The sequence below is a fragment of the Molossus molossus genome, unplaced genomic scaffold (assembly GCF_014108415.1).
Source record: "Molossus molossus isolate mMolMol1 unplaced genomic scaffold, mMolMol1.p scaffold_m16_p_20, whole genome shotgun sequence".
Lineage (NCBI taxonomy): Eukaryota > Metazoa > Chordata > Mammalia > Chiroptera > Molossidae > Molossus > Molossus molossus.
The window spans coordinates 14,839,543-14,862,148 of record NW_023425356.1 but is presented as its reverse complement, the minus strand read 5'-3'; the positions used below and the strand labels follow the sequence as shown (position 1 = coordinate 14,862,148).

Genomic DNA, 22,606 nt, shown 5'->3' with positions numbered 1-22,606 from the left:
GCCAGCAGTGACGAGGCAGGGGACAGACGAGCTGTCCCTAGAAGGACAGGCTGGACTCTCCTTAGATAACAGAATAATTCAATAATTGAGAGGCACTGTGCACATTGTAACACCATTTGTGTCCAGGGCAGTCTCCTCTCTCTCCCCTCATTTTCTCTTCCTCCCTCCAAGTTCATCTCTCTCCTTTGACCTTCCTGGCCTCCGATTTCCTATGTCCCCATCCTCTGTCCTCCGCTTTCCCTCCGGCCTCCTCCCGCTCCACCCCTCTGACAGACCATATCAGTGAATCCCTCAACAGTGGCACGGAAAACTTTTTTACTCATTGCATGATTTATTTTTAGCCTGAAACAAGTGCATCCTAAAAATGGAGTTCCTGATGGGACAGGGGCTGGGCAGAGCTATGCGAGGTATCTGGGCTTGGCAGCCCCGCCTGGCTCTCAGTCTCCACGTGTGCGTGCGTGTGTGCGCCGCAGCTCTCTTCTTCCCGAGTCCACAACCACAGTAGCCGGACCCCAGGAGGTGAAGAGTCGGCTCGGGGCCCAGGAAGGGCAGGAAGGACAAACCCAGCCTCTCTGCTCCCCACCTCTCTCAACAAGCCCCCGAAGAGTTTTGTCTCCTTTTTCCTGCACTCAGTATTTCTGCGCAAGAAAATCCAGACTCTTCCCAGATGAAGAGGACTCACCTGTTTGTCGTGGGGTTCTACCTGCTGTCCTCCTGCAGGGCAGAAGAGGGGCTGAACTTCCCCACCTATGATGGCAAGGACCGCGTCGTGAGTCTTACTGAGAAGAACTTCAAGCAGATCTTGAAGAAATTCGACCTGCTGTGCCTCTACTACCATGAGCCCGTGTCTTCAGATAAGGTGGCCCAGAAGCAGTTCCAGCTGAAAGAGATTGTGCTGGAGGTAAGCGGGCTGTGAGCTGCCCACCGGGCGCCGGGCTGGCCAGCAGGGAGGGCGCAGGGGGGCACGGGGGGGGGGTGCAGGGGGCGCAGGGGGATGTAGGGTACCTATCCCAAATCTGGCTCCATTCCAGTCTCTAAATGAGAAGATATTCTCATTGCAAAGCTGGGGTGTGAGAACAAGCGTGGGCCCTACTCTGGAAACGGGGACAAGGGAATGTGTCTGTCACATGGAGGTCCTCTCAGTTTTTCAAGGGCAGTAGTCCCAGCCGCTGTTTTCTCGGAGGGAATGTCAAACTACTGTTAAAAGCCTGGCCGGCATGAGACTGCGGGGTAGGGGTCTCAGCGGTGTGCTAACCCCGCTCTTTGCCTCTCCCGCGGTCCTGGACACGCAGCGGCTTGACCTTGGTCTCGGTGGTTGGGTGGGGAGCACCACCAGGTGATTCTCCTTGTCTGTGGCTTGGTTTCAGTCAGCATTACACCGTGTGGATGTGTGAACACCTCAGCTGCACAGTCAGTAATGGGATTTTTATTTCTCAGAAAGTTCTTGGTGTGAGTTCAGGGCTGACGCTGAAGTCAGTTCTTATTTTATCTGCATCACGTGGCCCGATTGTAAACCCGGTGCAGGGCCGTCCTCGAATCCTGTGGGTGCCCAGAACTCTCCCTGCGGCCCTGCTGGGCAGCCTAAGGTCACTCACAGCCTGGAGCCCCTGAGTGCCAACAAGCCCAGTAGTCACCCGGTCGCTGGTCAGTCCCCAGGCCCAGCCCAGCCCAGCACAAATCTGCGAAAAGGACAGTTTGAGAATGACAGCGGTTTATTAACCATCAGAAAACTCCACTTTATCAAATCCTTTGGTTAATAGAAGCTCCATATAAAACCCACATGGGTTTGAATTCTCAAAAACAAAGCAAAACCAAACCAAACCCTGACTGATGGAATGGATGCAGGAGAACCATCCCTAACACATCCAAATATCTTTGATGACTTAAAAAGCACTTCAGAACCCGAAGTGTGGCGCAGGAGCACCTGTTTGCGGAGGGTCCGGCGGGCAGTGCGGTCGTCAGGGAGCTCTAGCCCACAGAGCGAAGTGTTTTCACAATACCATCGCTACCGTTATACTTTCCTCAGGCTCCACCTGCAGGCTGCATGCGGAAGCCTGGTTCCCTCAGGGCTGCAAATGGAGAGAAACGGGCAGGTCCTGGGTCTTTGTGGCGTGTCCGCGGGAACACCGCGCGGAACACCAGGGCGTCCCGCAGAGCTGCTCAGCCCTAAGATGCTCCTGTGTCTCTGTCTCAAACTGCCCTACTCACTTCCCGAGAGAGTCTTTTATGAAAAATTTAAGTGAGGACATAATGATTCTATTTATGTGCTCATCACTGTCCAGTTAGCCTAGAACTGAAAAAAAAGAAAAAGAAAAAGCCAGTGTGACCATTTCTGATTGCCTATCAAACTAACACACACACTCCCCAGAGAATAGATCTCCCCCCAAAGACCAAATCTGGGCCCCCATACAAAATCATGAGAAGGGACTGTCCTCTGGGCTCACCATCTGCCACCTTTGAGCCAAGAGGGCCCAGAGACTGGGGGGCGGGGGGCGGGGTTGGCACTGGAAGTCAGAGCCAGAGGCACCTCAGGCTGCAGTGGATGTTATTACGGGGAAAAGAACACAGAACTTGGTCAGGAGATCTGGATTGTTATTACATCACATTTATATGATAACAGTTATCATACATGCTTGAGACCATGAGATGGAAATAACGAACTGTGTGCACAGGCTGCTTTAAGCACTGTGTACAGATAGGTAGTTTGGTCCTTACATTTCTGTGACGCAGGTGCAGTTACTATCCCCATTTCACCTATGGGGAAACCGAGGCACAGAGAGCCTGGGTTGCCCAAGGTCGAGGGCAGCCTCGGTCCGTACACGGCACTGCTGCTGGAATCAGTGAGATGGGTCCAGGCTCAGCCCTCGAGCCTGGGTCTGACGATACCAGCTGTATCACCAACAGGGCCGAGCCGAGCACACACACAGCCTGGAGGTACTCCCTGTGCACACGCCCAAGGCCCCAAGCCCCGAGGAGGCTGAGCATCCTTAGCGAAGGCCGCGTGGGGGCGGGGCTGCGTGGGGGCGGGGCAGGGCGGGGGCGGGCCTCGGTTGAAATACCTATCAGGTATGGGCTGTTTCTCAGAACCCAGGACAAAAACCCGGCTTCAGGAAATCCGTGGGTAGGAAGGGAGGATAGATATGAGACTAACTATTCAACATGATCAAAACAACTATTGTGTCCTCTAAATTCTCTGGACCCCGAACTAGTTCTAAGGAAAATCTCTTTGGGAAGACGGTGGTGGAGACGCCGCCTCCCAAGCATTTCTGCTCTAAGGAGTTTCAGGGAGCAGCTTTCGACGTTTTTCATCGTGACGCACACCCGCACGCATGCGCGTGCACACACCCACCCACACACACGAAACAAAAAGTTCATAAAACAACCCTTAGCATTACTATTTGGGGACTGCTTGGAGTTTTAAAAGTAATCATTCTTCCCTTGTATTATATTCTGTTCTATTTCACTTAAAAATTATTGATCCTAACCAATGAGATTGATCCCCTCCCATGATGAGACACCCCCAGGTTAAAAAATCTGAGGATCGCTAGGGGTTAGGAGTTTAGGGGGTTGAGTTCATGACTTGTCACGTAAGGGCTATCCCATCCTGATAAAATCCAAAGAGAGTAGGGTCAGTTATGTCTGCTTTGTCTGCTCTAGGGCAGGGATTGTCAACCTTTCCTCTCATGGCACATAGACCACTAAAATTCTGCAGCACACCAAAAAATACACTACATTTTTTGCCCATCTGACAAAAAGCAAAAGTTTTCATTTTGATTTTTCACACCAGACAGCTATTGTTGTGTTGACTGTTGTCATATTTTATTTGACAATCAAGGAAAAGAGGCTGTACCCCTGACCGAATAGTCAGGTATTGCATGTTTTGAAAATTCTTGCAGCACAGGGATTGAAAATCACTGCTGTAAGGGATGACAGTGAAGAGACCCAGAAACAGGCCCTCCACAGGGCCAGGAGGTCACTGAGGTCACTGCCTGGCTCGGGGCCTTGAGATGTCCTTCAGTGAGTCCTACATCTGTCACTTACTCCGAGTTGGGCCTTGGGTTGGATGCTGTGGATACAGGGAACATGAGACACTCAGGTGGCTCACAGCCTAACACGAAAGAAGACAGACAAGGAGGCACAGAGCGATGGGGCCACTGTCGCAGTAGAGCGACTTACAAGGTCCTCTGGGAGCCCGAGGAGAGAGGGAGCCCTAGGCTCTGGGAGAGAAGCAGCAGGTGTGAAAAGGAGGAACGGCTGTGAAAGTGAGTGCAATTAACCAGGCAGATAGGCAGGGGCGGGGCGAGTGAGTGCAATTTACCAGGCAGATAGGCAGGGGCGGGGCGAGCGAGTGCAATTTACCAGGCAGATAGGCAGGGGCGGGGAGGAGCCTCAGAGCAAAGTGTCCCACGGTGCTTACATACTGAATATTTGCCCTCCAGCTTTTTCCTAAAGCTGGTGCCATGCGGGCCTCAATTCTTTAAGGTAAGATTTTTAGCCCTACTTAGTCAGGGCACTTTGGGAGAAGTAGTTCGTCTTTTTGTTTTTTTAATACTCACCTGAGGATATGTTTATTGACTTTAGAGAAAGGGGTGGAGGATAGAGAGAGCGGGCATCAGTTGGCCTTCCATGTGCGCCCCTACAGGGAATCGAACCTGCAACCTAGGTGTGTGCCCTGACCTGCAATTGAACCCACACCTTCGGTATATGGGATAAGGCTCCAACCAACTGAGCCACACCAGCCAGGGCTAGGAGAAGTAGTTCTTGAAGAGGTTGCCATTTATACCTCCTTCCAACCAAGTGTGAATTCTGTGGAGAGACCACTGAAAGCTGAAGCAGAAAAGGGGCCAGTAAAATGACCCTAGGAGGCACCAAACTCACCCCTGCTTCCCAGTGTGGTCAGGGTCTAGCTCTGGAGGGCCCCAAGGTAGGTTCATGGTACACAGTTCTATACAGATGTTCTGTCAATCCTTCCTGAGGGAGTGGTTAAAATGTTTCCGCTCAAAAGAACCTGGGGAACCATCTGGATTGTTCTGAATCCACCAATTCATAGACATGGCCTGTACACCGGGTAACCCTGACTCCTGGCTGGGCTCTCTTCATCCACACTTAGACATGTTGGAATATGTAAAAATAGAAAAAAGGCAATAAAAATTGCCACCCAGAAATAAACATTGTAAATGTTTGGAAAGATTCCTTTCTAGTACTTTTTTCTCCTCATAAACACATTTTTCAGTTGGGTTTATACCATTTATACAGTTTTGTTTCCTGATTTTTTCATTTCAGTATATTGTGAGTGTTTCTGTGTCATTAGTTTTATATTCTTTACAAACATAATGTTAATGCCAGGATAATATTCTATTGTATGACCGTACATGTTTTTTAAATAATTTCTCTATTTTTTGGATACTGACCTTTTTCAGGGTTTTTTAAACTTTGTCTATTTAGATCTTCATTGCTGTTTTAGTGAACAGTCTTTGATTTCCGGTTAGATTGAGTTTTTTCATAAAATTATTTGCCATTTACACTTTTTCTTCCGCGCATTATTATTCTATGCCTTTTCCCCATGTTTCTGTTGAGGTGTCAACACAATTATAAAGGGAGTTGCAATTTTGTATGCCGTTTCCATCAGCTTTAGCCAAGACAGTAAATGTAGTCGCACCCCAGCAGCCAATCCTTATCAGCACTGCAGGACTCAGAGACGGGAGGGAGATTCGGGCAATGAACTCAATTCTTCTTTGCTCCTTTATTGCCTGCTTCTGCTTTCCCCACGAACCTGTGGTGCAAGCACTGCTTCTCGCATGTTCTATAAATACTGCCAGGAAGTCCTCCAACACCACAGTCTCTCCCAAGTTGAAGTGCTTGAGAGGTGGCGTGCTCCAACATGGGCTTCCAAACCAGAGACCTGGGTCCAACTCCCACGGAAGAAGCCTGTCTGCGTTCAGGTTCAATGCGGGTAAAGTGGAGCTAATGGTGGTGCTGTGAAGCTTCAGGGAGGTAGCTATGCTAGGGCACAGCTTCTAGAACACAGAAGGTGCTCCACACGTTGCTTTCGAGTCTGCATTTTAGACCCAGCCCAGCCTGAGGACACCAGGCCACTTGCAGAAGCTCAGGACTGGTAATGCAACACCATGTTGCTTATTCAAAGCTAACTAAGGCCCAGAGAAGCGAGGCAACTTGCCCATGATCACAGAATTGGAATTCCCCACGTTCAGCTCTCCCTTTGACCTCCAAGACTTTACTGAGTCCGAGTCTGATGTATTCACTGACCTCATCAACACCATTTATTAATTAGCCCCTTTTGCATTTTCAGTCCCAGTGCAGTCTCTGTCCCTTTGAAAAGTGCTTTCAATCTCCTTCTAACTTACGAAGGTACTAGGGGAAGTGAAAAAAATCAAGTTCACGTGGACAAGGATCAAAACACTGCTCTTGAGTCAAAAACACAATTAAATGAATGAACTGGTCACATGACTAATGCAAAGACCACCTTGATATAAATAAGGAGTCTGAGCACAGCATCACATTATGAGTTCCTGAGCTCGAGAAACGGTGTCATTGTTCTGCCAAACACCTGAGCCAGGTACGGGAATCCCCTTTCTCCCTCTCCTGCCTGCACGCAGGTCTGGTCCCAGAGACCAAGGCCCACTTCCTTTCTCTATGCCACTCCATCCAGGAAACCAGCATTCCAACCTGGAAGAGAAGAAAGGAGCAGACAAAAGCTTGTTCCCTGTGAGCTCTGCGTTGCCTGAGAGACAATCACAGGCCCCCTGCATGTCTCCGGACAGGAAGGAGAGAGGCATGCGCTCCAGGTCTCCGGGGCTCCTCAGCAATTCCATACTCTCAGCTGATGCTGGTGACTGTGCGTGTGTTTTGTGGAAGTAGCTACAGGCCAACCTTAACAAATTGAGTGGTTCCCCCTTATCCAATTTCCATGGTTTCAGTTGCCGAAGGTTACTTGCAGTCCAAAAACCATTAAGTGGAAAATTCCAGAAAAAAACAATTTATAAATTTAAATTGCTCGCCATTCTGAGTAGTGTGATGACATCTCACACCATCCTGCTCCGTCCTACCGGGGGTGTGAATCTTCCCTCTGTCCAGCGGGCGTTTCCACACTGTACACACTACCTGCCCGCTGGCCAGCTCTGTGATCAGATTGATTCATTGATTATGATCAAGTCACCCTTGTTTTACTCAGTAATGGCCCAGAAGCAATTCTCATACCTTATCATAGTATATTGTTACAACTGATCTATTTTATTATTAGTTATTGTTAATCTCTTATTGTGCCTACTAAATAAGTTCATCTTTATCATAGATAGTATGTATAGAATAAACACAATATGTTTAGGGATTGGTACTATCCTCAGTTTCAGGCATCCATTGGGCATCTTGGAACCTATGTCCGGTGGATAAGCAGGGACTACTGCATACATTTATTGGATTAGAAGGAACTATGGAGGCCCTGGTCGGTTTGACTCAGCAGTTGGAGCGTCGGCTCACCGACCAAAGAGTTGTGAGTTCAGTTCTGGTCAAGGGCACATACCTTGGTTGCGGTTTGTCCCTGGCCCTGGTCGGGGTTGTGTGGGAGGCAACCAGTTGATGTGTCCCTCTCACATCAATGTTTCTCTCTCTCTCCCTCTCCCTCCCACTTCATCTGAAGATAAATAGAAAAAATATCCTCAGGTGAGGATTAAAAAAAGAAACAAAACTGCAGAGGATGTTCTCAGGCAGGTTAGTGAGTGTTTTAGAACATGAAAATAAGTATTATGAATCCCTGACTAGAAATATTAATTTATCAAATATCCCTTGATCTGAGCAGACTCTTAGTAATACAGTATTTGCCTTAATAAATGAATGAAAGAGTCAGTGAGTGGATGATGAGCGAACAATGCTTTCCACGTTGTGAACAGTAAAATTTGGTTCATTTGTTTAGGGTGAACTAGGTCCCTTGCACTGGCAGGCCAGCTGGGTCTTGGCATAGAAATAGCCACATTATCCAGGTGGCAGCAAGCCAGGTGGACCTTCAGCTCCTGTTGACTTTCCACAGGACTCAGCTAGGGTGGGAGGTTCGAGGCTGCCCCTCGGCGCCCCTCCATAGGGACCTTCTGCTCTGCCTGTTGAAGGAGGTTCTCACGTCAGCTCCCCCATAAACCTGCTGCCATTCATCCACACGGGGCCCTCCTGGCAGCTCCTCCCAAGCCCTCTTGGATATTAAATGGCAGGGTCATCACATAAAAATGGTTGGAAATGTCCTGTCCACCAACAGGAAAGATAATTGTTATGACCAATGTTTCAGGGCTGGCAAGCAAATTATTTTCCAATAATTTCTAGATGGTGATTCCAGCACATATTACCCATGAGGCCCCTGTGGGGAGGGGAGGCGGGTTCATCATCCACGGCAGAATCTAAAATGAGAATCCTGTGCAGTGTAGGCCTCTGGGTTCTGCTGCTATTCAAGTAAGTCTCTTGATGCCCCTGCTCCAGGTCTGCCACGGCCCCTAATGGACTGAAATCCCTTCTATATTCAGTTCATAGTATTTTTTGAATATTAGTGAAAATATCTTTGGCTGGGTTGATACAACCTCCTGAGACTCTCCAATGCCCAATGAAATTAACATGACTTGTGTGCATTTGATGAGTGTGGCCATCTGGTATACCCAGCCTCAGATGAGGGCACAGTGCTTGGGAAAAGCAGACAAGGGGGAGGTCAGAGTGCCTGAACTTCTCTTTTGTGTAATGTACCATTTAATCCACGGTGGGTCATGGATTTGCACCTAATTTTACTTGTCTGTAAAATCAATTGTATAGTTTCTATCTCAGTGAATTAAAATAATTAAATGAAAGCAGCTGAATAAGAATTTCTTGCAAAATTCTAGGAAGCTGTGCAAGGACCGGGTATTGTAATTTTGTTACGCTGGCTACTATTTAGGAAATTAATCAACGTAGAATGCCTGAGTACCCAAAATACAGCCAGTGCTTTTCAAATGCTAATGCCCTTCACCTGTCGCTGGACATTTAGAACATGTTCTTGGCCAATTGCAATAGTTCTCAACCTTGGCTGCATATTAGAATCGGCTAAGGAGATTTTGTAAATACTGGTGCTGGGTCTCATCCCCCAGATACTGATTTAATTGGTCATGGGATAAGGGATAATATCCAGATACTACAGTTTTTAAAAGCTCCCTGGGTGATTCAAATATGCAGCCAAGTCTGTGGACCACTTGAGCCTTGATGCTCAAAATGCGGACCCCAAAGCAGCGTCAAGGACCTTACCTGGTGCTTGTTACATTTAAATTGGATCCTCAGGTGATTCATAGCCACATTCAAGTTTGCAAAGCACTATATACTGGTCTCTAAGGTTGGAAAAACTGTCCAGGTGATCAGAATCACATTGCACCTGCTAGACCTTTGGTCTGTTGACGCTCCTGAATGATACTGCACTTGTCCACATACACTGTTGGGATGTTGAACTGGTTCTGGGGCTGCAAGGATTCAGGTCTGCCTGCAAGAACCAGGCCTCCCAAGGTTCTCTCACTGTCCCTTTATACAGTAAGTGATTAATACTTTGGACTTCCTTACAAGGGAATAATCTGGGCCCATGGGAAGCCATGGGAGGTTTCAAGTTGAATTGCGGCCAAATCAGAAGGTGCCTCTCTATGTAATCTTTTGTCAGGGTCCAGGATTGGCCTTCAGAAAAAGAGGAAAAGCATCGGTTTGGTTGCTGTGTCACACTGCATTTTCCCCAGAACAAGGACAATTCTGAGCACCCTGGAGGTATATGACCGTGAAATACTAAGATGTTAGTATGTTTAACAGGAAACCATGGGAAAACTTCTTAGAGCAAACTGGCGAGTGTTCTATAAAGTGAAACTAAGTCGCCCTGGCTGGTTTGGCTCAGCGGTTAGAGCATCGGCCTGTGGACCTGAGAGTCCCAGGTTCAGTTCCCGCTAAGGGCACCTGCCTCGGTTGCGGTCTGTCCCTGGTCCGGTTGGGGTCATGTGGGTGGCAACCACTCGATGTGTCTCTCTCACATCGATGTTTCTCTCTCTTCCTCCCATTCTCCCTCCCGCTCTACCTGAAGATGGGTGCAAAAATGTCCTCAAGTGAGAAAATAAATAAATAAAATAAAGTGACACTAAGTCTTGTGAACACCCAAATAAAAATATTATTTCTTTTGTTCAGCAAATCTTCATGCACTGCTTACTTATCAAAATGCAGATGACATAGCGCCTGAGAGCTAAGGAAAATGTTCTTCTTTTATTGATAAGAACGCACTTCCTTTAGTTCCATGCTTAAATGTCACCTTTTCAAAGACGTTACCTCCCTGACCACCTGTAATCATCACACCCCCGACCTCTCCTTTTGTTCTCTCTCTAGTGCTTGTCCCATGGCACCTGGCTTTCCCGCTGCATATTGTCCAACCCCCTATAGAGTGTGAAGCCCACAGGGCAAAGACTTTGTTCTCTTCGTTGCTGTACCCCAGCACTAGATCAGTGTCTGACTCTGTGGGCACTCAGTGGTGTTTACTGAATGAATGAACAAGAGGTGCAGAAGGGAAATTGCATCATTACAAACTTCCCATAAACCATGCTTAATATATCTACTATTTGATTAAATTCTTATGCCATATTCTCACATTACATGCACAGAAAGAATCCTATAAAATTAAGTAAAAATCATGCAAAGTCACAAAGATAGAAAATTGCAGAGCATGAAGCAGAATTTGAACTCACATGTATTCGGTTCTAAATATCATGTTTCTTCCCCTGCACCAAGGAGCAGCTGAGTGAGCTTGCTTCAGGTTCGTAAGCAGTGACAGCTTCCGAAGAGACACGTGGTTCTAGTTTGTATTCTGGGTTTTCACCTATACCTGAACAATGCTTCACTGTGCAGCTGGACTGTGTGTTGAACCAAAATGACCAGTGTGAGTAAAGAGACTAATGCTTAGCACCTACCTGGTGTCTAATAAGTGTTTGCTGGATGGATGGAAGGAAGAATAGAAAAGGGAAAGACAAGGAATTATAGATACATTGCCTATGTGGGAAATATATTTCTCCCTGATTTCTTTTTTTTTTTTTTAATCCTCACCTGAGGACATTTTTCCATTTTTGTTCAGGTAGAGTGGGAGGGAGAGAGAGAAAGAGAGAGAAACATCGACGTGAAAGGGACACATCAAGTGGCTGCCACTCGCACAACCCCAACCGGGGTCGGGGACAAACTGCAACCGAGGTACGTGCCTTTAGCGGGAATCAAACCCAGGTCTCTCTGGACTGCAGGCCGACACTCTAACCGCTGAGCCAAACCGGCCAGGGCAATTCCTTTTTTTTAAATTTATGTATTTTTGTTACAGATGTTTCTCCTTTTTCACCCCAGACACCCTCCTCCCTATCCCCCCAAGCATTGTTGTCTATGTCCATTCATTATGCATACACGCATATAAGTTGTTTGGTTTATCTCATCCCTCTCCCCCCGACCCCTGAAGTTTGTCAGTCGAAATCTCCTTGATTTCTTTTTTAATTAAATTAATTTTTTAAAAAGACTTGAACACAATAGTAAAACAATAGATTGAATCTGTCAGATTCGAGGACCTGTTTGTCACCCTTGCTTGATGCTACTGAAATATGGTTAAAACTGATTTTTTATTTTACCCATGGGACTCTCAGTCCAATATATACACAGCATGGGCAGAAACCTGGGCACTGCAAGGCTGACCCTGCCTTCAAACCTATTTAGCTCTGGCAAATGTCCCAGAGGTTGTATTTCTAACCCCCAAGGGAGGGAGGCAAATGGAGGTGCCGGAGCCCAGTAAATCTGCAGATGGACGATGTGGGAACGCGGGCAGAGGACAGCCGCGCACGCAGACTCGGCGTTTCTTGCAGCTGTCCACTGCCCAAAGATGGCCCTCTCCGCGCGCACCTGCCGCGCCCGAAAGCTCCGATGAGGTCAGGCTTATTCTGGCTGGGCTCTGAGTGAGTCCTCACCCAGGGCCAGCATTCCCGCGGGAGGTGTGTACGCACGCTCGCTCGCAAACTGCGATCGCTTGCAGTCCAAGCGCCCGGCCCTGTGCCGAGAGGCTGTGCGTCTCAGTAAGGAAACTGGCGCCCGGGTGAGAGGGTGGAGAGGCTGGATGTGCTGTTCAGGTGCACGGATTGTGTTGATTGCAGGTGAATTCTTCCTTCCACCTGTAGAGTCAGTAGGAAAACAGCTTTTACAAAATGTCAAACACGCTGTTGATTCAGAAGGTTTTAACCATTGGGAACTTCTTCTCCCAACACTGTCACCCCAAAGCCCTCAGGGGATGCCTAGTCATCACATCCCTGACGGAGACCTCCTCTCAAAGTTACACATTAAAATTTTATTTATTTTTTATTTTTTTATCCTCACCCGAGGACATTTTTCCATATTTTGTTCAGATAGAGTGTGTGTGTGGGGGGGGGGGGGTACAGAGAGAGAAACATCGATGTGAAAGGGACACTTCGACTGGTTGCCACCCACACAACCCAACCTGGGCCGGGGAAAAACTGCAACCAAGGTACATGCCCTTAGCGGGAACTGAACCCGGGTCTCTCTGGACTGCAGGCCAATGCTCTAACCACTGAGCCAAACCGGCCAGGGCTAAAATTTTATTTTTAATTACAGTTTACGTTCAATACTATTTTGTATTAGTTTCAGGTGCATGGCCTAGTGGTTGGACAGTCACTACTTTACAAAGCGTTCCCCTCAATATTTCCAGGGCCCACCGGGCACCGTGCATGGTTATACAATTTATTTTTATTTTTAATTTGTATAAGGGTTTATTTGAGCCAAACGGACAACATGGAGTAAGCAAGATCTCAGATGCTGCCCAATTACAATTTAGTTGACTGTAGTCCCTATGCTGTACTTAACTTCCCTGCGGCTGTTCCGTAACCACCGGTCCGTACGTCTCCAGTCCACACCTTCTCACCCAGCCCCTCCCCTCTGGCAACCATCACAAAGTTACACATTTTCAACGGATGTGCTATTCAGGTGCACGGATTGTGTTGATTGTAGGTGAATTTCATGAGATTCCATGAAATTCAGTACTATGAAACGATTATAAGGACAATTATAATGTAAAAGCAGTAAAATAAAAGAAGATCTGTTTGAATCACCAGACTTTTTCTTTTTCTTTATTGTTCTTTTAGAGAGAGGAAGGAAGAGGGAGAGAGAGATGAAAACATCGATGAAAGAGAACTTTGACTGGCCGCCTCCTGCATGCCCCCACTGGGGATCAGGCCCACAACCTGGGCGTGTGCCCTGACCGGGAATCGAACCAGTGACCTCTTGGTGCGTGGGCTGATGCTCACCCACTGAGCCACTGGCCGGACACCGGACTTTCTTTCAAAGCAGCAGCCCTGCTCTTCCGCACTGTGCGCTGCGCTGGTTGGCATGGAGGGCTTTGTATAACAAAGAGCTCAGCCTCAACATCGAAAAGGACTTTTTCCACCGAGAAAGCCAGCCCCACCCGGAGCACAGAGTCTGTAAGATGAAGCCACGAGGCCCCTGGTCTGTAAACTGGATGTGGTTTTGTCCAGATGAGCTGTTTCTGTTTGGACAGCCGCTCAGGACAATGGCCAGCGTGCCATCTTGCAGCGCCGGGCTGGGCAGGCCAGCACGCTTCTCAGTGCCCGGAGCCTGTGCCAGCAGTGCCCGCCCGCCTGCTGCCCGGTGCCCACGCCAGGCAGGCCTCTCCTCACCATCTGCTGTGTGCCCCACAGGGAGGTGGGCCAACAGGTACCCCTCACATGCTCACCTGCCTCTGCCTCACGGCGACACAGCCACCCTGCTCCGGGCACTCAGCGAATGTGACCTGCTCAGTCTCACTGCTGATGAGCCAGGATTTGGGCCCAGGTCCCTGTGAGGCCCAGGAGTAGGGAGTTGAGTGTCATGGATGAGAATGTGGGCTCTGGAGCCAGAGTGTCACCGATTTATTTATGAAGGAAATGACAGCATCCCCTGGACTCAAAGAAAAAGTGACCACATACAACACACCACCAGCAGCCACAGCGTCACCTGGCAGGGTCGAGAGCACAGGCTTTTACGTTAGAGCCACCTGGGCTCGAGTCCATGCAGGGCCCAGGCCTCGAACTACCCATCTGACCGCAGACCGCGGCTTCTCAAGGCTGAGTGCTTCCTCTGTAAAACAGAGACTGCAACACGCCCGTCACAGGGTCCTTATGAAGGGAAAAGAGGTGACGTGTAAAATGCCCAGCACACAAGGCTGCTCAGTAAAGGGCTCTCCAGGACAGGTCTGTGACAGTTCCAGCTCCCTGCTGGGTTCTCAGTGTTTGTTGTCATTAGCAGATGTCATCAGAATCAACACAGTCGGACATTCCACAAAGTCAGCCAGGCAGCCACGCTCTCGGATGCACGCGTGGGGCCCAAACCAGACCCTCGGCTTCCAGGCACTGTTTTACAGATTAGCTCTCCCGGCAGGGGAAGCCCTCTCTCCGCTGTGGTTCTTTTTGTCATTGTTGTTGTTTTTTGTGTTTTATGTGGAGTATCAACCCACAGAAGGTTGAGTTATAAGAGGGGTGATCTCTTCTTCAAACAGGACATACAAATGGCCAGGAGACATATGAAAAAATGCTCAACATCTCTAATCATCAGAGACATGCAAATTAAAATGACTGTGAGCTATCACCTCACACCTGTCAGAATAGCCTCCATCAACAAATCATCAAACAACAAGTGCTGGCGAGGGTGTGGAGAAAAGGGGACTCTAGTACACTGCTGGTGGGAAAGCAGACTGGTGCAGCCACTACGGAAAACAGTAAGGTGTTTTCTCAAAAATTAAAAATGGAACTGCCATTTGACCCAGTGATCCTATTTCTAGGAATAGACCCTAAGAAGCCTGAAACACACATCAGGAAGAATGTATGCACCTCTATGTTCATAGCAGCACTATTTACTATTGCTAAGTTCTAGAAACAGCCCAAGTGCCCATCAGTAGATAAGTGGGAAAAAAAAAAAGCTGTGGTACATCTACGCAATGGAATACTATGCAGCTGTAAGAAAGATCTCTTACCCTTTGAGACAACGTGGCGGGACCTGGACACTATTGTGCTAAGCAAAATAAACCAGTCAGAAAAAGACGCGTACCACATGATCTCACTTGCTTGTGGAACGTAATGAACAAAATAAGCTGTTGACCAAAAGAGACCCAGAGTCGTGGAAGCAGGGAACTGACTGACGAACCTCAGAGGGATGGGGGGTGGGAGCGGAAAGCAGGAGGTCAATGGGGAAAAGAGGGGGACATCTGTAATACTTTCAACAACAACAACAACAAAAGTATTATAAATAAACAAGTAAATAAAATAAAAGGGGTGGTCTCCCCCCAGCTCCAGGAATGCCCTGACTGCTTTGTGGGACTCTCCTGAAGGAGGGGCCGGGAGGGGCCGGAGGAGGTTGGGGGTTGGGCGGCCAGACTGCACTTTCGCAGGCCCTCAGTACAGAACTTTGCTGAGAAACATCGGAAAAGGGCATGACCTAGCCTGATGGCAGTCAACCCATTTTTTAAAAATCCCATTGGGACAGTATTTTTAGTATGAAAAGAAAAATCCTGGCCTCCAAAAATAGTCAGAGTGGACTTCGCTCCGCTGCACAATCAGCCTGTGACTGGGTGGTGGAGACGCAGAGCACGGTTCTCAGTGTGGGCGGGGCCGGCACTGACGTCACCTGGGACCTTGTCAGAAATGCACATTCCCCGGTCGCACCCCAGACCTGCTGCATCAGAAGCTGGGGCGGGCTTCCCTCCAGGTAACGCTGCTGTATGTGGCTGAGGTTCCGTGGGATGACCTGCCGTGAATTTCTAGGAAACACACATCCACTAAGCGCTCGTGTTCCTGCTCCTCCTGTGAGAATTCAATCTCGTTTTTTAGATTAGAAAATTGAAATCAGGGAGTTGTGACCTGGTCAGAGTCTTACAGCAGAGCCAGGGTTTGGGCCCAAGTCCTCATGAGACCCAGGTGTAAGGAGTTTCATGTCATGGATGAGAGCGTGGGCTCTGGAACCAGGGTCGGGGTTGGAAAGCCCACTGTGTCACTTCAGTGCTGTGTGACCCGGGGCAAGTTGGTTAACCTCTCTGTGCTTCCATTTCCTCATCTGCAAACTTCTACTTCATGTGGGTTTGGGGAAAGATTTAGTAAGATAATTCATATTAGGTGGTAAAGCAGTATCTGGGAACACCCAATATCCTTGTTGTTTTGGTGTTTCTCAGTGTGGTGATGTGGGAAGAACACACAGCCTTGGCCCTTGGGTCTTCACGCTGGCATTGACCAAGGTGATAGCCCAACATTAAACAATGGACAGCCTCCCTCGCCCCCAAGACTTTTTCAGAGGCCACTCAATCCAGCCCCCAGAGGCCCCAGCATTCACCTGAATCTCGTAAAATTGCTGCTCCATCCCCCTGCCTCCTGCATGGACTCGTCACGTGCGATCCCCCGGCTATACATAGATCAGGCCTCATTTGAGGGCGGTGGAAAGCGACAGGAGATTACTGGTGGATAAGCGTCAGCTCTCCGGTTTGGAGGACACACAGTTGTTGAATTGCTTGACATGTCGCCAGACGGTATCAGGGACAGTGGGTGAGAACAGCCGTTGGGCTCTTAGCGTCGTGGACAGAGCAGGACTGCAGCCAGGGTATTTTTACAGCCTGAGAGATTCACTTTGAGCAAAGATCTGTGACATTTCCCCCCAAGCTCCTCAGTCCTCAGATTCCCCCCGTCCCCCGATTCTTGACCCTGGCCCCTGGCATATTGTAGGCTCTGCTTCTGAGGTCCAGGGCACAGTCACACAGCCCAGGGAACGTGTCCCCTGGCGCTTCTGCACTGGCTTCCTCTCCTTTCATGGGCCAACTGCTTGAACAAGTGACCCTTGTTCCACACCTGCTCCAACATGTCCCTGCCACCCACTCCGCCGCTTGACTCCCGGTGCGCTGGCTCTGTCCCAGCAACTCTCGAAAAGATCACTGGTGACTTACCAGTCCTGAGAGATGAAACCTCACAGGGGTCCCCCCCGCAGACTCCCTGCAACATTCCACCCACCCACCCACTCCTTCTCAAGGTCCTCACTTCCCGTGACGTTGGAGTCATGACACGATGTTTCTGTCCTCTCCCTGCTTCCCCCACAGCCCTCTCTGGCTCTTCGGGCTCCTGCCTCCTCTGAGGTGCCCAGTCCCTGAAGACGTCACCCACCCTCACGCCTTCACCCTCATCTCCACGGCTCCATTCGGGACCTCTCCCTGAGCGCGGGGTCCGCACCTCCAGCTCTGGCCTGGCTTCCATCGCCATGAACCCGCTGCCTCTAAATCCAGGCTGAGAACCTTGCCCCTGACTCCGCTGCTCTGTCCTCCACTCTGCTCCCTGGCTGGAGACCCTGGAATCATCTTGCCTCCTCCTCTCCTTTGGGTCCCCTCCCTTCTCTCTCCAAAGCCGCAGAAGAGTTACCAGGTCTGCCTGACTCTCCATTGGCAACATCACCACACAAGTTACACCTTCTCCATCCACTGCACTGCTTCCTTCCGAGACCAGGCCCCTCCCACTTAACTATGGCATCAGCCTCCCACTGGTTGCCTTTCCTCTCCACTCTCCTTCCTATCTGTCTGGTCTGCGCCCCAGACCACCCTCCCAAACTCGAATTAGCCACATTGCTCTTCTATTCAAACATCTCCCAAGTCAGAACTGCTAGTCCTAATATGCAGAGTTCTTCACACTCTTTCTCGTGTGCCTTGAACACACTCCTCCTTCCAGAGTCCCCAAAGAAGCCCTCTGCTTGGGGACGTCAGCCTGACTCTGGCTCTCCCCTGCCAGCTCTGCGAACCTTGCGTGGGCCATTTCTTCCTCCGGGACGCCCGCTGCTCGCTCTGCCTAGCCCCACGCCTCTGCAGGGCGAGCAGTCCCCTCTCTCCCTCTCTCCCTCCCTCCCTCCCTCCCTTACAAACCTTATTTATTTGCTGCAATGTGGTGAGCGATGTGGGCCTGTCGCTTCTGATTTCTCCAGGAAAACCAGAAATCTCCATTTTCACATGAAGTTGCTTAATATAAAAATGTTCACATCATATTTTACAGGTGGTACCTACCAGCGGCGTGCAGTCCCTTAAAATGATGATTTAAAGACTATTTCATGTGCCACGTGGATGTGAAACTATAATACGTTCAGTGTACAAATGCAAAGAGAGCACACTTTTCAGGGTGGGTTTCCAGTCTGTAAAAGTAGATTTTCTTGAAAATCAGGAATCACATGTTCACCCTAGGAATTTGGGATTCAAATGATAGGAGACAAACACGGCAGTGGTTACCACTTTTTCATTTTACAGATGGATGCAGTGAAATAAGGTTTCCATTCATCAATGCAACCAGATGCCTTTAATATCTTCTTGTTATTCCCATTTTATGAAAATATTTAGTGAAACAAATTTTTATTGAGATATATTTGACATATAACATTGTGTTGTTTCAGGCATACAACATAATGATTTGATACATGTGTATATTGTGAAATGATCACCACAATCAGTATAAGTTAACATCCATCACCACACAGTTATATATTTTTTTCTTGTGATGAGAACTTTTAAGATTACTCTCTTAGCAACTTTCAAATCTACAATACAGTACTGTGAACTATAGTCATCACGCTGTGCATTACCTCCCCAGGACTTACAACCACGCGTTTTTGTATGTTTTGGCCCCCTTCACCCATTTCCCCACCCTCCACCCCCTGCTTCTAGTTACCGCCAGTCTGTTCTGTATATATGTGAGTTAGGTTTTGTCTTCTGTTTTTTGGATTCCACATATAAGTGAGATCGTACAGAGGGCAAGGAGCTAATCTGTTTTAAGATCTACTGAGTTCAGGTGCTATGCTAAGCGCTAGAGATAGCGTGGGAAAATAGACAGAGATGTGGAGTTCACAGATGCTCCTGTAAGGGAGAGTGTACTTACAAACAGAAAGGGCTGTGAAGCAAAGCTATCGAAATGTCTAAGAAGGGCACCCAGTTCAAATGGGGGGGAGGGGTGCCGTTTGAGCCGACATTTATGTGTAGATTTCAAGGATAACGGGTTGGTGAAGAATAGAGGGAGGGGCAGACGAGCGAGCAGAGCTTGTTTAGTGCCTTTGTGTGGATTAGAACATGCGCCCCCTGCAGGCAGCTGCGGCTCGTGCCTGGCCTGGGGCTTGGGAGCATAATCGACAAGGGATCCTTCCTGAGGCCGGAAAGAGCTTGAGGTTTTAAGAACTGGAGAAGAGTGTATTCAGTAAGAGGCACAGTGGCCCCAAATGAGGCCGGGGAGGAAGGCGGGCCAAGCTGTGCAGGGCCTTGTTAAGGATTTGGATTTCATCCGAGGGCATGGAAATGAAATCTGCAGTACAAGGCTACGCACGATTTCAATCCCTACCCCCACGCTCTCTCTCCCTCAGTCTCCATAGCCTTCATTTCTAGTCCTTTAGCATCTACCTAACTTTTCATTAGCTTCCTCCCTAATGAAATCACAAGGTCCTTGATGCTGAAATGTCTTACACACTTTTGTTTAGCACAGACCTTGATCATAGTAGGTCCTCAATGAGCAGTTACTGTTCTCTTTTCATTTCACTACATCAGGCTTTGGTATTTTTGAATCCACCCAAGTTCCAGAAGCCTATCCAGCTGTCATGGTGTTAAGAAGGAAATCTCACATTGATTAAGCACTTACTGCATGCCAAGAACTGCGTCAGCACTTGACAAGCTTTATCTCATTGAATCTTCACAACAGCCTCATGAAATAGATATTGTTATTGTCCATATTTTACAGCAGAGTCACAGCACTTGTGACCAAGTCAGAAATCCAGGTCTGAGTCCAAGCCCTGCAATCCCAGTAAAACCACGGGGATTTACTATCCCTGGTCGCTTACTCATTTCAAGGTGAGATCTAGTTTGACCCCATCTATGGTACAATAACATACCTACACAATGCAATATGAAATAATGTGTGTTTCTTTATCATTGAATTATGTATATTATTTAGTAGAACTTCTTTTATAAAGTTATTTTTGTACTTAAAAGGATCAGCAATGGCCTCCCTGGCTGGGTGGCTCAGTTGGTTGGACTGTCATCCTGTACACCAAAAGGTTGCGGGTTTGATTTCCTGCCAGGGCACAAACCTAGGCTGCAGGTTTGATCCCCAGTTAGGGTGCGTATGGGAGGCAACTGATTAGATTGATGTTTCTTTCTCACATCAATGTTTTTCTTTCTCTCTTTTTCTCCCCGCCCTTCCTCTCTCTAAAAATCAATAAAAACATATCTTCAGGTGAGGATTTAATAATAAAGAATCGGCAATGGCCAAAGCAAACCCTAATGTTGCTGGAAAGAATGAATGCTGTGCCAATGCCCAGGGGCTACGTGTACCAGCTGGTAAGAGGCAACCTGTTCTCTAGGGTGGACAATAGGTGAGACCATCTGAGAAGTAACCAACCAACCAACCAAACAAACAAAACCAGCAGAGGAAGGATTATAAGTCCACAGGAAAAAACTGCAGTCAGATTTGAAGCGTATTCATTTTCTAGACTTTAGGAGACACCGTGACTCTGTCTTTTCTCCTCTTATGTGTAACTGTTAGTCACTGTAATTGGCGATGATGGCTTCTTTCTCTTTGGCTCAAATGTCCCTTGAATTTGTGAAGTACTTGGGCTAGTCCATCTTTTCATCAAAGTCTGAGTGTCTCTAAGGAACTACAGGAGACACAAAAGAGGCACAGAATGGGTCCTTCTCCTTAGGGAGGGAAGAGTCACAGTACAGAAGAGACTTGTACACAGCTCTCATGATTGTGAAACCGGTACTGGAGCACTGTGTCTCTGTGATGGGCTACTGGAATTCACAGAAAGGAGCCCCGGGTGAAATATGACCCTGGAGCGGGGCTTTGCAGCCAAGGGTGGCCAAGGCTGGCAGCAACCTGAGAAGCCGGGGACTGGCTGAGGCAGAGTGGAGAAAGGAACACATGAGCTAGAGACTCGGGGCCAGAGCAAAGGCAGAGGTGAGATCCAGCCAAGTGTGAGAGGCAGAGGCAGACAATGTCCGGCAGCTCCACCAGCCCAGCAGGCATTCCTGGTCCTGGGGGGAATGGGTCGGGTCAGGAGCCAGCTCAGAAGGCCACGGGCCACCTCGGCCATTCTCCCGCACCCCACCAGTCCCTCTAGGGCTGCAGCCAGCAACCCTGGTCACACTTGGCTTAGGCTCATGAAAGGTGCCTGCTGGGGCTGACGGAAGTGATGACAGAGCTCAAGTGGGCAGGCTTTAGGCCTAGTCACGGTGGAAGGTGAGGGTGACAGGACACCGCGGGGACTGTGCCTAGTGTGCCAAGGAGGAGGTGGGCAGGTCTCTGCTAGTGTGGTTTCTTGGCCCGTCTGTGACCATATCTAGGCCAGTGAGGGGCTATGCTTAGGTGACAGGAAACCGGGAGAAGAAACTGAGTTTGTCTGAGACAGCACCTTCCCTTCCACATGTTTGTCTTCAGAAGTCACGTGTAGCCAATAAGGGAGTTAGAAGGCCATGGCTGACATGCCTAGGAGAGGGCAGAGTTAAATCCTGTGTTTAATTTTCAGAGTTAATTTCTTATATTCTCAGTAATATTAGCATTCCTTTCTATGCCTAAGGTAGAGGGGCCCACAGGGCCCATAGGTCACAGTTGGGAAAGATTGTGCTGTATCACTTTTGGATTAACTGACAATTTGTAACAGTGTTTTCCAGAGTGTGGTACGAAATCTGCTGTGTCAGAATCATGGGGTGTGGTTGTGCGGTTTATGAAAAGGTAGATTCCTGAGCCCCACCCCAGATCTATTCTCTACTTGTTGGTGCTGAGGCCCAGGAAGCCTCATTTTAACCGGCGCCCTGGGTGATTCTTGTGTGCACTGGAGTTTAAGAACCACTGTTAGGGGCTCACACTCTAGGAGCAGGCAAACTTACTCATATCACAAAGCCATTGGGTCTTACTTATCATCATTAATGTTGAATAATGCATAAGGATTTAAGTTGAAGTTTTGATAGCACAAAACAGAGAATAGAGTGGCTTACACTGAAAACCAGAAAATTCATTCAAAAATGACCTCGTCTAACAAATTGGATGCAATAAACTAAAGCCAAATGACTTTGCTAAATGACTGGCCTATTTAAACATTACAGGAAAGCTCAAGATGAGTCATAACACAAATACTGATGATAATGTCTTTCATCCTACGCTTGCCCTAGTCCCAGCCAAAATCCAGGAAAGGGGAGAAAATTGCATGAGGGGTGGGGGATGCCCTTTGTTATCTGGCCCTCCACTCCCAGCCCCCAGGGGCACCCAGCGAGCAGCTCTCTGTGCTTCTGCCCAGTATCCTCAGCCTTAGAGAAGCAGGTGTGGTTAGGAGCCAGAGAGAAAGAAAGAGAGTGGGAGCATGTGAGGAGGTGAGGGAAGGAAGAATGAATAGGCAAGGAAAACCCTCAGAGAAGGTATAGCAGGAGAGGAAATCCAAGGGAAAAGCCACAGATGCTGAGAAAAGTGAAGATAAAAATAAAGGAAAAAGTGAGAGAAGCAACTGTGGAAGAGAAGTAGAGGGATTTAGAGCATACATTGTGGAG

General features: G+C 48.4%; 1 protein-coding gene across 1 annotated transcript in view; it reads left to right on the top strand.

Annotated features, from left to right (window-relative positions):
- The first annotated feature begins 447 nt into the window (after positions 1 to 447).
- Positions 448 to 22,606, top strand: part of CASQ2 (calsequestrin 2) — a 61,329-nt gene continuing 39,170 nt past the window's right edge. The window contains exon 1 of the mRNA XM_036272662.1: positions 448 to 901. Within this exon, the coding sequence (XP_036128555.1) occupies positions 668 to 901 (234 nt within the window). The 5' untranslated portion in view covers positions 448 to 667. The remainder of the gene's footprint in view (positions 902 to 22,606) is intronic.